This window comes from Trachypithecus francoisi, unplaced genomic scaffold, assembly GCF_009764315.1.
Source record: "Trachypithecus francoisi isolate TF-2019V2 unplaced genomic scaffold, Tfra_2.0 Lachesis_group0, whole genome shotgun sequence".
NCBI lineage: Eukaryota > Metazoa > Chordata > Mammalia > Primates > Cercopithecidae > Trachypithecus > Trachypithecus francoisi.
In genome coordinates this window covers 167,938,561-167,953,826 of record NW_022681453.1, presented here as the reverse complement: position 1 = coordinate 167,953,826, position 15,266 = coordinate 167,938,561, and the positions used below count along the sequence as shown (strand labels likewise).

Below are 15,266 nucleotides of genomic sequence, written 5' to 3'. Positions count from 1 at the left end.
CAACCATCACCATTGTATATCCTTCCATTATTTTCTCACTAATGTTTTGTAATTTTCTGTATGGAAGTCTTACAAATTTTTAGTTATAATTATTCATAAACATTTAATTATTTGTAATAATTTTTATATTTTATTTCTAATTTGTTACTAGTATATAGAAATACAATTGATTTTTTGCATATTGATCTTGTGTCCATAAACCTTACTGAATTCACTCATTAATTCTAATATTCATCTGAAGCTATTAGGATTACTTATTTGTTTTGAGTGTTCTCAAAGTTCACATAGTTTTGTCTATGTATAATTTTTAGAAATTATTTTTGCTTTAGATCTCTCTGATTTACAGTTTTAAATATTCCTCCCATATATTAGTGGTTTGTACACTCCGTAATTACAGATGCTTATATGGAAGTTTATATGGCATCTTAAATGAAAACTTTATATATATATATATACACATACATATAAAGTTTATGCTTATATACATATACACACATATATGTGTACATATGTGTGTATGTATATGTCTATATATCTCTATATATCTCTATATATCTATATATCTATATATAGCTATATATCTCTCTATATAGCTATATATATAAGCTTTGCCTATGAACTTTCTTAGCTCTTCACTGTAGCTCACACTGTACCGCTTCAGAAAATCTATATATATCTATATATAGACATATAAAATAAAACCTGTACAACTCCTGTGGAAATTCTGATGGGTTCCCAGAGGACTCCCAGGTGGATCCATTCAGCATTTTTTCATCCGTTTCTTCTCACTGAGCAATATTATCTCTGTCCTTGATAATTATCTGGAGTTTTGCCAGTCCCCTTTCTCATTTAATATTGCTACTGTTTATTTTTCTAGTATATTGCATCCTTGCCACTAGCAATTTCATCAGCCTTGTGTGGGGGATTTCTAGTGAGATACCCTAGACTTAAGTCTATGGTAACACAGATTTTAGGTTTTTCTTTTTAAAAATAAATTATCTGTTTATATTTATCAAAATTAAGTAAATAAAATAAATTTATAGTACATAATAAAATGAATATTTTAGAAGAAGTTTGCCAGGTCTTAGTGAGTCCTGGATTTAAACTCACTAAATCTTTCTGCCTTATGTCTAAATTGGGGTATTAATAATCTCTATCTCACAGTATTATAAGAATTAAATGAACAAAGTGCTCAATAGTGTGAGCTCTTATGATTAGTTCTCAACAGTTTACAAGTAATTAGTTAATTAGGAAATATTAAAATGCAGGCATCATTTTTCCTAGCCAGGGTAATTTTCACAATAATATAAAATTATTTCCCCACAAACACAAATATGAAAAGCTTTAACTAATAAATTCAAGTCACTTAGATGCCATTTGAGTTTCAAATGAATGGTTTGCTAAGTGCTGCTCAGGTCACCTAAATTTTTTAATGCCACTTACCAATGAGCACTGATTTTGCACTGGGACATTTGCTCAATAAACATTCAACAAACAAGAAACAAAGTGACATTATCAGATTATTTCATGTACATTTTGGCCTTTGTGATCAGTGTTGCACCTACCTACAGAGAACAGCGGGGAATAGTTTGTGCATTAACAATTTTTGATTCAGTACTACTCACAATACAGTAAGTGGATAATAGAGAATAAGCTCAATTATCTTATGGATTTTTTGAAATGTCAAATTAGTAGAATTAAGCTGTGAGCATTTCCCAAAATTATCATCAGGAGTAGAAGAAACATGGGCAAATATTAAATAAGTATAGACTGTGTTTATCTGCAAAATGCTTGTGATTTTGCTTGGCTGAAATATGGGCTATCACAGATAATGGAAATTATAAAAAGTCATAATGTTGGATATGAAACAGTCACCACAGGGCCTGGCACACTGTAGCTCTTCAGAAAATGAGAATTCCTGTTCTCTGCTCCCTAGGCTGTCACTGCTCTACATCAGCCAAGAGCTTGTTACAGCTGCTGCAGCCCCAGCATGCTACTTCAACAACTGCCTCATGGCACTGTCTTTCCAAGAAACTCTCACTGCTTCTGAACTTCCTAGCTGATATGGCACTTAGCATTTACTGCCTGGTATCAGTAAAACTCTTTCCACATGTTTCAGCCTATCTCCTCCAAACTGGATCATAAGCTCTTTCAGGGAACGTTTGTTTTTATACTTATTTGATTTCACTACATGCTGGGTGACCAATTGCTTAAGACCCACACACTCATATCACATCTCTCATGCAAGGAAGCCTGTAGGAGCCATCTCCTATTATAAGGTTCAAAACTCAAAGTGATATCTTGAATTAAGGTCATTAAGAGGACATGGTAAAACAGGTTTTGAGGGGAATATTGTGGGGCAGAAAATATTAACAGAACTCTAGCCTAAAAAGAACGCTTAGTTGATCCAGGTAGACTCCAACATCTCCTAATACTCCATCACAGCAGTCTTATGTTCAGTGAAGTTTCCCTTTACATGTTTAAGGAGAGAAGTAAGTATTCACCTGGGTTCAAACCTTGCGACTTTACTAACTGGTTGTGTGGCATTGGAAAGTTACTTTAATTCTCCATACTTTAGATTTGTTATCTGAAAACTGTGGATAATATCAATCTGCATCAGTTGGAAGTTTAGAAGAAAGAAATTATACTAAATACTTCAACAGCAGCAGTAATTCAGTATAGAGAATTGGTTTTCATGGGGTTTGAAGGCTGAATAAACAAAAAGGAAAAATAGAGGTAACACAGACATAGCAAATGTAGAAGGCTTAATCCTTAGGGCTGGATACACAGAGGGAAGAAGTGCAGTTATCAGAACATAGAAACACAGAGCAGGAGTTGTGAGGAGTGTCAGTGAGCCAGGGTTCTGTCTTTGGACAAGATAGCACCCCTGACTGATGCAAAATTGTCTGAGGAGGTCCAGTGAGTTTGGTTCTGGAATGAAGGCTGAAACCATCTGCTGCTGCTGAAGTGCCCGCCTATACTGAGGGAACAGCATGCACACCACAGCAGGCAGTCCCTTCTCCCCTCCTCCTGCCTGCCAGTCTTCCCTTGGTTCCTCCTATAAGAAAAAGCAACTGAGGTCAGCTGGCAAAGAAGAGTGAGTTTTGCTGAGTACAAACCCCAGCATTACAAAGCAAAACAAATAAAGGTGGGTTTGGAGTCCAGAGAAAATAGTATAATAGTCTATTTGTTATAAGAAAAAATAATAATAGTGCCAACCCCATAGATTTGCTTAAAAAATTATTGTATTGTGTTACAACACTTAAAACAGAGAATGGAACATAAAAACAACTAATGAATGTTCACTATTTATTATTGTATTGGTGTTGTCATATAATAGATATTCAGTAAGTATTTGGTTACACACTTGATATGGTTGTGTCCCCGACCCAAATCTCATTTTGAATTGTAGCTCCCATAATCCCCACATGTTGTGGGGAGGGACCTGGTGGGAGGTAATTGAATCATGGGGACAGGTTTTTCCTGTGCTGTTCTGCTGATAGTAAATAAGTCTCACAAGATCTGATGGTTTTATAAAGGGCAGTTCCCCTGCACGTGCTCTCTTGCCTGCTGCCATGTAAAATGTGCTTGTGCTCCTCCATTGCCTTCTGCCATGATTGTGAGGCCTCCCCAGCCATGTGGAACCATGAATCCATTTAACCTCTTTTTCTTTATAAATTGCCCAGTCTTGGGTACGTCTTTATTAGCAGAGTGAGAATGAACTAATACAATATTTGAATACATAAATGGTTGAATCAACCCTGTTATTTTCCTTCCTTTCTATTGTGCCGCTATCTAGCTTGTTCTCTTCTTCCTGCTTAAAAAAATTACATGCGATATATCAAACATTTTCTAAAAAATTATGTAAAATGCTATATAGTGAAAAGTCTTCCTTTGAATCTGCTGATTCTTATTAAAATTTATTTATGCATTAATAAGCAATATACATATGCTGGCTCTCCTTAGCCTGCTTTCTACTGTTAGGGTTTTCTCTACTCTTTTTAAGTTTGTTTCTTTCTGTCTTTGTCACTCACTCTTTTTCTTTCTTTCTTTTGCCTGCCTGCCTTCCATCTTTGAGCTCTCTCTCTCTCCTCCCTCTGTCTCTTTTTGTTTTTTCTCTCTGCTTTTTCTTCCTTCCCTTCAGTTTCTTTTGCTTTCCTTCTTTTTATCCTTTATGACTCATTATATTCTTTGCAATATCTATTCCCTTTTTTCCTTCAATTTTATCTTTGTGCATAAGATGGCTTTGCTTTTTTCTTTGATATCTTTGCTTAGATACTTCATCTTATCTTTAACCTCTTTTGTTGTATCTTTTCTAAGATACTTAGTTTTTGTTTGTGGTCTTCTTTAATAACAGCAATAGCTTTATTAATATATTTTGAATTATTGTCTGTTGTTAGCATGATCTCTGCAAATATGAACAGTTGGTGTGATTCTTTGTGAGTTGAGCCTTCTCTACTTCTCCACCAACTTGCTCACTTGTTGCTCTTACTTGTAATAAAGGAGGGTGATAGCTTTTGCACGTTAGGTTATGAACCTCACACTTAGGAAGTGTATTTTTGCTGATGCTTTCTGAGATTTGACATGCCAGACCCTCTTGTCACGTCTTCCCATCTCTCCTCGCATTTGCCATCTATCAGTCTCAGTTTTTGCAGACTTTATGTATATTTATGAATTATAGCTGTCTCTTAGTTTAACTGAATATTGAACTTACTGGCTTTAAAAATATTCTTAATGCTTTAAAAATGTGATTTCTTTGAAGAGAAGTATAAAATGCAGACTGTTTCATTATGTTCATATAAGAAATATTTATTCCTGTTTTTGATTGTCATAAAATTCTCTAGAGAGTGTTTTGGGCAAATTTCCTAATTTTTTAATATTTTGAGCTTTCCAAAGTAAGTGTACTTGGGGCTTTCATTCCAGGAGTGGGGATAGATGTTTGCTGAATCAACCACCCTCTTTCACTGAGTCTCTTATAAAAGAGTTGCCTAGGGAGAGAAGTGTGAAGACCATCTAAATTAAATTTGTTTTTTTATTGGGAGAAGTACTGCTGGATCTTACTAATACCCTTGTTTTATAGAAAGCAATTTCTATGTTATTTATGGTCATATAACATTACATCAGAGATACAAAGAACCACAGTTGCATCTTGCCTAATACATCACTTGAAAGATGAAGAAACTGAGTGAAGAGTCTGAAACGGACTTGACCCATAGTTTCAAGGCCACAATGTGGACCAGAAAGAGGGCATATGTAAAAGTAAGTTGGAGGATCTAGGAAAAGTCTAGGATCTAGGAAAGGGTCTAAGCCACTGTCCAGAGTACACATCCTAGTGGGCAGGGCAAATGTGTATTATAAGTTTGCCTACATAGCCACCTCTTACTTCGTCTTACCTTTGCAGGCTAAAACAGTAAGCTGGATGAGGTCATGATTCTACATAAGGGGAGCCCCATGTGTTAATCTTGCTCCATTCTTCTTAAATGCACGCTCTAGTGTGTTAATCTCTCAAGTCTCTTTTTATATGAAACCACAGAGACAACTACAGCTTTGCATCTAGATTCTCTAATTAGTGCTTTTAGAATCTTCCAGTGTTAATCAGCTTATCTCTATTGTATTTCAGGACGGAACAAACAGGCAGTGATAGTTAGGCAGGCATAGTTCCTCTTCTTGGTATAAAAGAAGATGCTCTCTTACCACCAATCAGCATGGTGCAGATGGAGAAGATCTTTTCTGCATCTGTATTAGCAGAGACGTTCCCAAAACCCACGCTGGTGAGGCTGCTCAGCGTGAAGTACAGAGCAGCAATATAGGCACTTCGGATCGACGGGCCCCCCAAGGTATTGTTGCCATAGTACGGAGATTCCAGTCTCTTTCCCAACTCATGAAGCCAACCTGCAATGGAGGAAACAATGCAAATGAGAGAACAAGAAGTAAAGTCTCAGTATTAACACATGGGAGTAATGATAAATAAATATTTGGGGAGGTAATAATTTGCTCGGGGGAAGAAGAAGGTAAAAAGGAAATTAAAGGCAAGTTATTAGATTTCATTCTTTAAAAGTGAAAATGTAATTTTCCTCATGCTATTCTCTATAATACACACAGCATATAAACATGAATTCCAGAGTGGATTGATGGACAAAGCTAAACAAGTTACTCTAATGCAAGAAACAAACTGCAGGGATGGCTACTCTCAGAAGCAGTGTTGCTTATTTCACTTGCCCTGTGAAGCTCATCTCATTTGAAATTATAAGAAGAAACTAAGAGTTGAGTAAATATTTCAAAACCCAAAATGATGATAAATTACAACAGCCATGAGTCTAGATGTCAGAGGTGAGAAGTCTAGAAGTCTAGGTGAGATAGACTTTATTTCCATTCTGTAAAACTCTTCTTTGTATTCACTTGGGGAGGTATCCACTCATCTTACAAATCTTAGCTCATGTTACTTTACTCAGGAAGTGTTCTCTGCAGTCCCATTTTAAAATCAGAGTTGAAAGGGGGAAAACTTGCACAAGTAATGAATACCTGTAATCTATCAGAACTGAAAGCCCCTCTACAAAATGTTTTATGATACTATGCATATATGTGTCAAAATTTATCAAATTAAATGCTTTATAAATATATATAGTTAATTGTTTATTAATTATGTTGTCAGAAAGCTGTAAACAACCTATATTAATAAACATGAGAAGATAGCAAGTATAAACTTAATAATATTATCTAGAATTTAAACACAACACAAAAATCACTTTAAAATTATTTATTGAAAATATTTGTCCCTTAAGATTTTTTACTTTATAATTCTCTCTTTCTCTCTCTATGTGTGTGTGTTGTAACAAGCAATAACAATGCAGCTCAACTCATAAGATTCACAAGGCTTTTTGTAATGGATACTAACTACTACTTTCTAATAAATACTTCATTGAATGGCTGCTCAAGAAGAGATGAAAAACCATTACACTCTTAAGTAGCAATAATATTATCATTATCAACTGAGCTTATATATGATAAAACTGTGCTAGGTAATTAAAATGCAAATTTGAAGCAGCTGGGAACTCCTTGAGACCAAGGAGAAGTGCTTAGGGGCAAGTACTGTGCCTTATTCCTTCCGTGTTGCCACAGAGTGTTTTTCAACCTTTAGCTTGCATCAGCAACACCTAGAGGGCTTGCTAAAGAGGGTCCAAACCAAGCATTTATTTGGTTGTTTTGGTCCTGTATTCTCTGAATGAAATCACTTTGCATATCATTTACTTTCCTTAATAAAACAGGATAAAAATGTGTGTTGGAATGCACAGATGACATGCTTGCTTAATGTCTGTTAATTTACACATGTGTGAGATGGTGTGTCTCTGAAGTGGTTCAGGGAGCAACACACAAACAACTGACCTAATTTTGTTGATAGCTCTTTTCTGTCTAGCCAACTGTTTTGTCTATTTTGAAAAACATCTCATTCTTTAAAAGGACTGCCCTAAACTGTGTTACAGCTGATGAAGCAGAAGCAATAATGATGATGAAAAAAACTGGTAACACAGAAAGGAGGTAACACCCACAAATCCGGGGATTGGCTATGTGGGCCAAATAAAACTTTCTCACAGAATGGCTCTTCTGAAATGAGAGCACATGTTCCACTGTAACAAGACAACATGTGACTGAACTGTTACAGAAGAAGCAATTTAACCAATTTGGAATCCAATCATTTTTTATGCTGGAGAAACTCATGTCTTTAAAGGAAAGGATGTCCTAGAACAGCCTGTTTCTGCTGCTCAAATATTTTTTTCCTAAAGAACATTTTGAAGGAAACAGCATACACAACATAAAGTAGAATCTAAATATACTGAGTGCAGTGACTTATGATAAAAACAAAAGATATCATAAAATAATCTCATAATTAGTAAAATTGATTCCATGAATACAATAGGTTTATGAAATAAATAATCAATTTCAAAGACAGAACGACTCTTAAGAGTCATTCCTAGAAGAGTTTATCATTAGCATGATAATTCAGTCGGTGTATTTTTCATTGAATACTTACCATGGACCCAGTATTTTGCTTAATTACATACTTTTAATTCTAAACAGGAGTTTATTATTTTACTCTTCAGATTTCCTACAACAGTATACTTTGGTTTACTATTTATATGTGTGCATTCACAATGTGTACAGGTGTGATCTGTTTTATACAACAGATGTGTTCCTAAAACCTCCGATTTATGTTAGCATATGGTAAATTAACATGTTTTAGGTTTAATATAAGGAATGTGAGCATTCCTTATTTAAGGAAAACCTATAGAGAATCTCTGTGGTTATATAAAATACTTCAGTAACATGAAAAACCACCCAGTAAAAGATAAGCTTGTTAAATCAGATTTAGATGTTTGCTAAACGATATGTGTGTGGAGAGAAAGGGGAAAAATAATCAGCAAGTACTTAATCACACCTATAATTCAAAATGGTGTTCTACTTAATTTGGTATGAATGAGCCATGTTGTAAAAGAAGTTAGCTAGCAGCAAGAATGGGGCACATGTGAGGGTTTCCTTGTTAGCAGGTTAGTACATGGTCAACATTTTACTAAGTGCTGCCTGTGCTCTAGATACTCTGCTAAAATGGTACATCCCATCTCATTTACGTGCACTAACTCTATGGAATAGGTAAATTACAGTCCACATTTTGGTTCATTATTTCATTAATAATCACAAAGACTTAGAAATTGTTATCTCTATTTTAAAGATGTGAAAAATATGGCTCAGGGACATTAAATAACTTGTTCAAAGTGGCATTATCAGAATTTTAACCCAGAGGTAATCATTTTGTTGTATTTTTTTTTCTCCAGTTGTCTTTTGGGCATATTTTGATTCTTTTTTCTTCAGTTTTATTGATGTATAATTGATAAATAAAAATTGTATGTATTTATAGTATACAACATGTTTTGATATACATATATGTTATGAAATGATTACCACAATCAAGCCCAGTAACATATCCATCAACTCACGTTATCTTTTTTTGTGTGTGGTGAGAACATTTAAGATTTATTCGTAGCAGTTTTCAAGCTTTAAATACATTATTAACCTTACAAGAGTTCATTTGTATAGTTATCTCGTGATGCTGTACAAAATATCATTTCAAATTATCATTTTAAATTGTGCTATGTTGAGATCATTATTAAATAAGTTTGCACTTCCCACTTTAGTGGGGAAATGTGTCCCAAAAGCATAACCGCATACCAGAGAAAATAGAATTATCCAAATGCAGTCTACGATATAAACATAGTATGCCTTGGTATTTAGAATCTGGATATTACTTTAACAGTAATTAAGAAGTGTCAAATGCAAATTCCAAGAATTTAAAAATACTCTTACTAACATATGCTTCCCCTCTCTCCACAATTCTGAAGGTCCAGTTAATCAACCTCATGGACTTCATTAGGATGAGAGGTGGAAAAGCACTGTGATGTTTGATGCAAAAGGTGGCAGGTGGTTTGCTGGGAGAGGCAGAGCATTGGAAGAAAATGATTATGATGGGGCACAACATGGGAGCTTCTCCACCCTCTTCAGCCTCATAAGCAAGGGCCTGAAGCATGGGACTACTCAGCTGCAGAAGTGACTGAGAGATATCAGGATAAGTTTCAGAAGTCTAAGTGTGTGTGTGTCTTTATGTCTGTGTAAAGGGAAATGGAGTGAGATGGTCATTGGTGAAGTATTTATTACTGCTACAAATACTGAATAAGAGCAAATATCAGAGAAAAGCTTGAGATTTCATCTCTATTGCTCTTAAAATATCTATACTTCATAGCATTGATTACAAACATCATTGAAAAGAAACATACTTACATATCTGTCTCTGTGCTTCAAGGTTAATCTAGTGCCCATGACTATAATTTTTGGGTGTTTTTGTTGTTGTTTTGCTTTAAAAACACTTTTTGCTATGAGATAATTTTAGATTTACACAAAAGTTCAAAGTGTACGGAGAGCACCTGTATAGCCCACATCTTTCACTAGTTTCCTCCAGTGCTGATATCTTATGTTATCACAGCACATTTGTAAAAACTATAAAATTAACATTGGTACATTACTATTAACTAAACTATAAATTTTTCACATTTTAATTTCAGAAACAGAGTCAAAGAGGTTAGAGACTTGGATCCCAAAGCTCACTCTGAATCCTTCACCCCTTTTCCGTTTCATGAGATGTGATCAAGGATAAGGCTAGAACAGCACAAAGCTGTAACGGCATTTAGTGTTGATTTGTTGTTTTACTCAGAAGGCACCAGTAAATTTAGGTCCCAATTTGGCAGGAAAGCAGTTACTACTTGGAATTCCCACTAATGTCAGACTTTGAGTCACACAAAATAAGAAGTGTCTTACATTTCTGAATTAGTACAATCTACTTTTGAGATAAACATCTGAAACAAAAGTAAGTAATCATAAAATAGTAAAGACTGGACTTTGAGTCAGGAAATTGGGGTCCTATGCTTGGTCTTGCTACTAATTGGGTAGCTCTGTGATCCTTCATAGAATTCCATTTTATAAACTTAAATATGAAGTGATTGGATTGAGTAATCTCTAGGTTCCCTTTCACATCTAAGATTTTGTGAAACAATATTCTGCAAAGCTTCTTCACAAATGACTGACCTTTTTTAAAGGCAAAATTCTGTGTAAAAAGTATGACTTTTTGAATTTATCTTTCATTTGTTTTAATTATTTGAGGGAAGATCCATCAGCAAATATTGATGGGATAAAGATGGCAGATTTTCACATTCTCATGTATGTATCACTTGTGATCTATTTCCATGCTCAACAACCTTCCAGAATAAGCAATATTATACATTGTTAGTACTGTCAAGAAAAAAATGTGGCACTTGTATTAAACTAGTCCAGAGGTTGCCAGTTCATAATAGTCTACATGAAAGTTGAAAAGTTTGTATGATAGGAAGTTTTTGAACACTGATTACTAAAGTACAGCATTTCACTTAAGCAATGATTAATTGAAAGATTGTACTGTATTGTAAATTGCCAAAATAGGCCATCATCACATGTACAAAAAAACAAAACAAAACAAAACAAAAAAACACAAAAATCACAAGAAAACAAAAGACAAGCAAACAAACAAGAAAACCCCTAAGCAATCTGAAGCCACAGTTGAGCAGCTACTGTAGAGCTCTCTGGTTGATTCTAAGAAGAGAAAGAACAGGCCATCTGTTTCCAGCTAACTGGGGCACTTCCAAATGCCTCTTAAATCTCAGCTAATAATAGAAAAAAGTGTAACAAAGATTAGGCTCATGGTTAAGTTGGCAGAATATAAACTATGAACTGTTGCATTTAACCTTCCTACATGAAGTACTTACAACTCACAATGCTTTCAGATCTGTGCCCCAACATGGGCATTTATTTCATGGGCAGTTGCTCTAGTATTTCTTGTGGCTTAAATGGGTTTGTGGGACATACATTTGTGCCTGAGCTCAGAGTATCATTTACAATGGAAACTGTTTACTCAGTAAGAAAATCTTAACTGAAAGTACTCATCACTTGCATTACACCAGGACAAAAACATGTTTTAGGAAGGCAATTTGGGATAAAAATAAGTAAGTCCAGCCAAATTATTTTATTATTGATACGCTAAAGTTTATATTAATTATCTGCCTCAAATTTCCTTCTTGTCCTCTCTTTTTTCTCGAGGTTTCAGGCTGGTGAAAAGCTGGAGAGGAAAAATGAAGTGACAGGTCTCCTCTCAAATTTGCACATCATTTCTCAACTGTTTTTGGTAGTTTCCTGGCAGCCATTTTACTTAAAAGGATAGGGTTTTGCATCTATTGAAAACGAATCTCAAGTTTCCCTGGTTTGCAAAACTTCAAAAGAAAATTCTGATTATGTTTTTTTCCAAAAACATTGGAGGGGGATGCATTTTCTAACATCTCAATCATAAAAGTAAATGTAAAATAAATTAGACCATATAATATGCTTGAATATTGTATACAAAAATCCTGTTAGAGAGCTCACTGGATTTTGTTTACCTTAGCTTGGTATTGAAACTGTTCTACCGAGAGCAAACAAATCCCAAAACTAGCAGAAGTTAAAAAATAACAAAAATCAGAGCCGAACTGAAGGAGATAGAGACATGAAAAACCATTCAAAAGATCAACAAATCCCAGAGCTTGTTTTTTGAAAAAATTAATAAAATAGACCACCAGCTAGATTAATAAAGAAGAAAAGAGAGAAGATTCAAATAACCATAACCAGAAATGATAAGGGTGATATTACCACCGACCCCAAGAAAAAACAAAGAACCATGAGATAATATTACAAACACCTCTGTTCACATAAACTAGAAAATCTAGAAGAAATGGATAAATTCCTGGATACATACACCCTCCCAAGGTTGAACCAGAAAGAAATTGAATCCCTAAACAGATGAATAACTAGCTCTGAAATTGAGGCAGCAATAAATAGCCTACCAATCAAAAAAAAAAAAAAAAAATTCCACGACCACACAGATTTCTGGCTAAAGTCTACCAGATGTACAAAGAAGAGCTGGTACTATTACTACTGAAACTATTCCAAAAACCTGAAAAGGAGGGAAGGAGGGACTACTTCCTAACTCATTCTATGAGGCCAGCATTATCCTGATTCCAAAACCTGGCAGAAGTACAACAAAGAAAGGAAACTTCAGGTCAATATCCTTGATGAACATTGATGCAAAAACCCTCAAAATACCAGCAGACCAAATCCAGCAGCACATCAAAAAGCTTATCCACCACAATCGAGTAGGCTTCATGCCAGAGATGCAAGGTTGGTTCAACATACACAAATCAATAAATATGATACATTACATAAACGGAACTAAAGACAAAAACCAGATGATTATCTCAATAGATACAGAGAAGTCTTTTGATAAATATCAATATCCCTTCATGTTAAAAACTCTCAATAAGTATTGAAGGAACATACCTCAAAGTAAAAAGAGCCATATATGACAAACCCACAGCCAACATCAGGCTAAATGGGCAAAAGCTGGAACCATTCCCCTTGAAAACTGCAAAAGACAATGATGCCCTCTCTCACCACTCCTATTTAACATATTATTGGAAGTTCAGACAAGAGAAAGAAATAAAGCGTATTCAAATAGAGAGAAAATCAAACTGTCTCTGTTTGCAGATGACATGATTCTATATATAGAAAATTCCATTGTCTCAGCCCAAAAGCTTCTTAAGCGGATACACAACTTCAGCAAAGCCTCAGGATACAAAATCAATGTGCAAAAATCCCTAGCATTTCTGTACATCAATAATGGTCAAGCTGAGAGTCAAATCACAAATGAACTCCCATTCACAATTGCCAAAAAAAAAGCAATAAAATACCTAGGAATACAGCTAACTAGGGAGATGAGAGATTTTGTATTTCTACTAAGAGAACTACAAAAACACGTCTCAAGAAAATCAGAGATGACACAAACAAATAGAAAAACATTCTATGCTCATGCATAGGAGGAATTAATATTATTAACATGGCCTTACTGCCCAAAACAATTTATAGAGTCAATGCTACTCCTATTAAACTACCATTGACATTCTTCTAGAAGAAAACTATTTTTAAATTCATATGGAACCAAAAAAGGGCCTGAATAGTCAAGATAATCCTAAGCAAAACAAACAAAGCAAAAACAAAAAAAAAACAAAGCTGGAGGCATCATGCTACCCAACTTCAAACTATACTACCAGGCTACAGTAACCAAAAGAGCATGGTACTAGTACAAGTATAGGCACATAGACCAATGGAACAGGATAGGAAATCCAGAAATAAGATCACACACCTACAACTGTCTGATCTGTGACAAACATGACAAAAACAAGCAATGGGGAAAGGATTCCCTATTTAATAAATGGTGCTGGGATAACAGGCTAGCCATATGAAGAAGATCGAAACTGGACTGCTTCCTTACACCATATACAATAACTAACTCTAGATGGATTAAAGATAGATTAAAGATAGGAATACCATTTGTCCCAGCAATCCCATTACTGGGTATATACCCAGAGGTACATAAATCATTCTATTATAAAGACATGCATGTGTACGTTCATTGCAGCACTATTCACAAGAGCAAAGACATGGAATCAACCTAAATGTCCATTAATGACAGACTGGATAAAGAAAATCTGGTAGATACACAACATGGAATACTATGCAGTCATAAAAAAACAACATCAAGTCTTTTGTGGGACTATGGAAGGAGCTTTGCAGGCTATTATCTTCAGCAAACTAACGCAGGAACAGAAAACCAAATGCTGCATGTTCTCACTTACAAGTGGGAGCTAAATGATGAGAACACATGGACACAGAGAGGAGAACACCACACACTGGAGCCTTTCAGAGGGTAGAGGGTGGGAGGAGGAGAAGATCAGGAAAATCAACTAATGGGTATTAGGCTTGATACCTGGGTGATGAAATAATCTGTACAAAAACTCGCATGAAACAGGTTTACCTAGTAACAAACCTGTGTTTGTACCTCTAAACTTAAAAGTTAAAAAAAGAAACTGTTCTAAAGGACTTTCCTTCATGTTTCTAGGAAATGTCCAAGTCTCAAAAGGAAACACCAAGTTTTAGGTGTCAGCCTTTGTTAGAAGAGTGGATTCTGACTCATATGCATTTAAAAACATATAAGTAACTTTGTTTCATGGCTTGACAGGTGTGAAAAAGAGTAAGTAGTGGGAGTTTGCCTGAAAATTCCAAAATAAGTTTTCAGCCAGTGTGTGGTGAAGCAATTGGCCTTGAAGTAAACACAGGGCAATGACGTTGTCTTGGAGAGACCTAAAGTGGGGCACAGTCATTTTGAAAAATGAGAAGTAGATAGAATGCAGAGAGACACCACGCAGGAGAACAAGAAATGCAGTGAAATGCAGAAGAGAAACATGAGTAGAGAGAGATGTGTCAGACCCCGGTAATGCAGTAAACCTTGATAACCCAGAAGGCAAGCAATGCAGCATATAAAAGTGCATACGTGATCTTGTCTTGCAATTATGTTGCCTGATTTTTTTATGTCTTAGTTCTGCCTCTTAGTGGTTATGTAATGCAAGTTTACTTATTCTTCTTCTGTCAGTCTTCTTCTCACTAAAATGGAGAACACAATAGTAACTCACTTCATAGGCTATTGTAAGGTTAAGTGACACGATTCACATAAAGTATTTAGCAGAATGCAGTATTACATGTTGCAAGCACTCAGTGTAAGGCTTTTATTAGTGCTGGTGCTGTTGTTTTAAATATGGGATTTCTGT

The 15,266-nt window shown here is 35.2% G+C and overlaps 1 protein-coding gene across 1 annotated transcript in view; it reads right to left on the bottom strand.

Annotated features, from left to right (window-relative positions):
* KCNH8 (potassium voltage-gated channel subfamily H member 8) overlaps positions 1 to 15,266 on the bottom strand; it is a 403,401-nt gene that overhangs the window by 87,644 nt on the left and 300,491 nt on the right. The window contains exon 8 of the mRNA XM_033212772.1: positions 5,695 to 5,892. Within this exon, the coding sequence (XP_033068663.1) occupies positions 5,695 to 5,892 (198 nt within the window). The remainder of the gene's footprint in view (positions 1 to 5,694; positions 5,893 to 15,266) is intronic.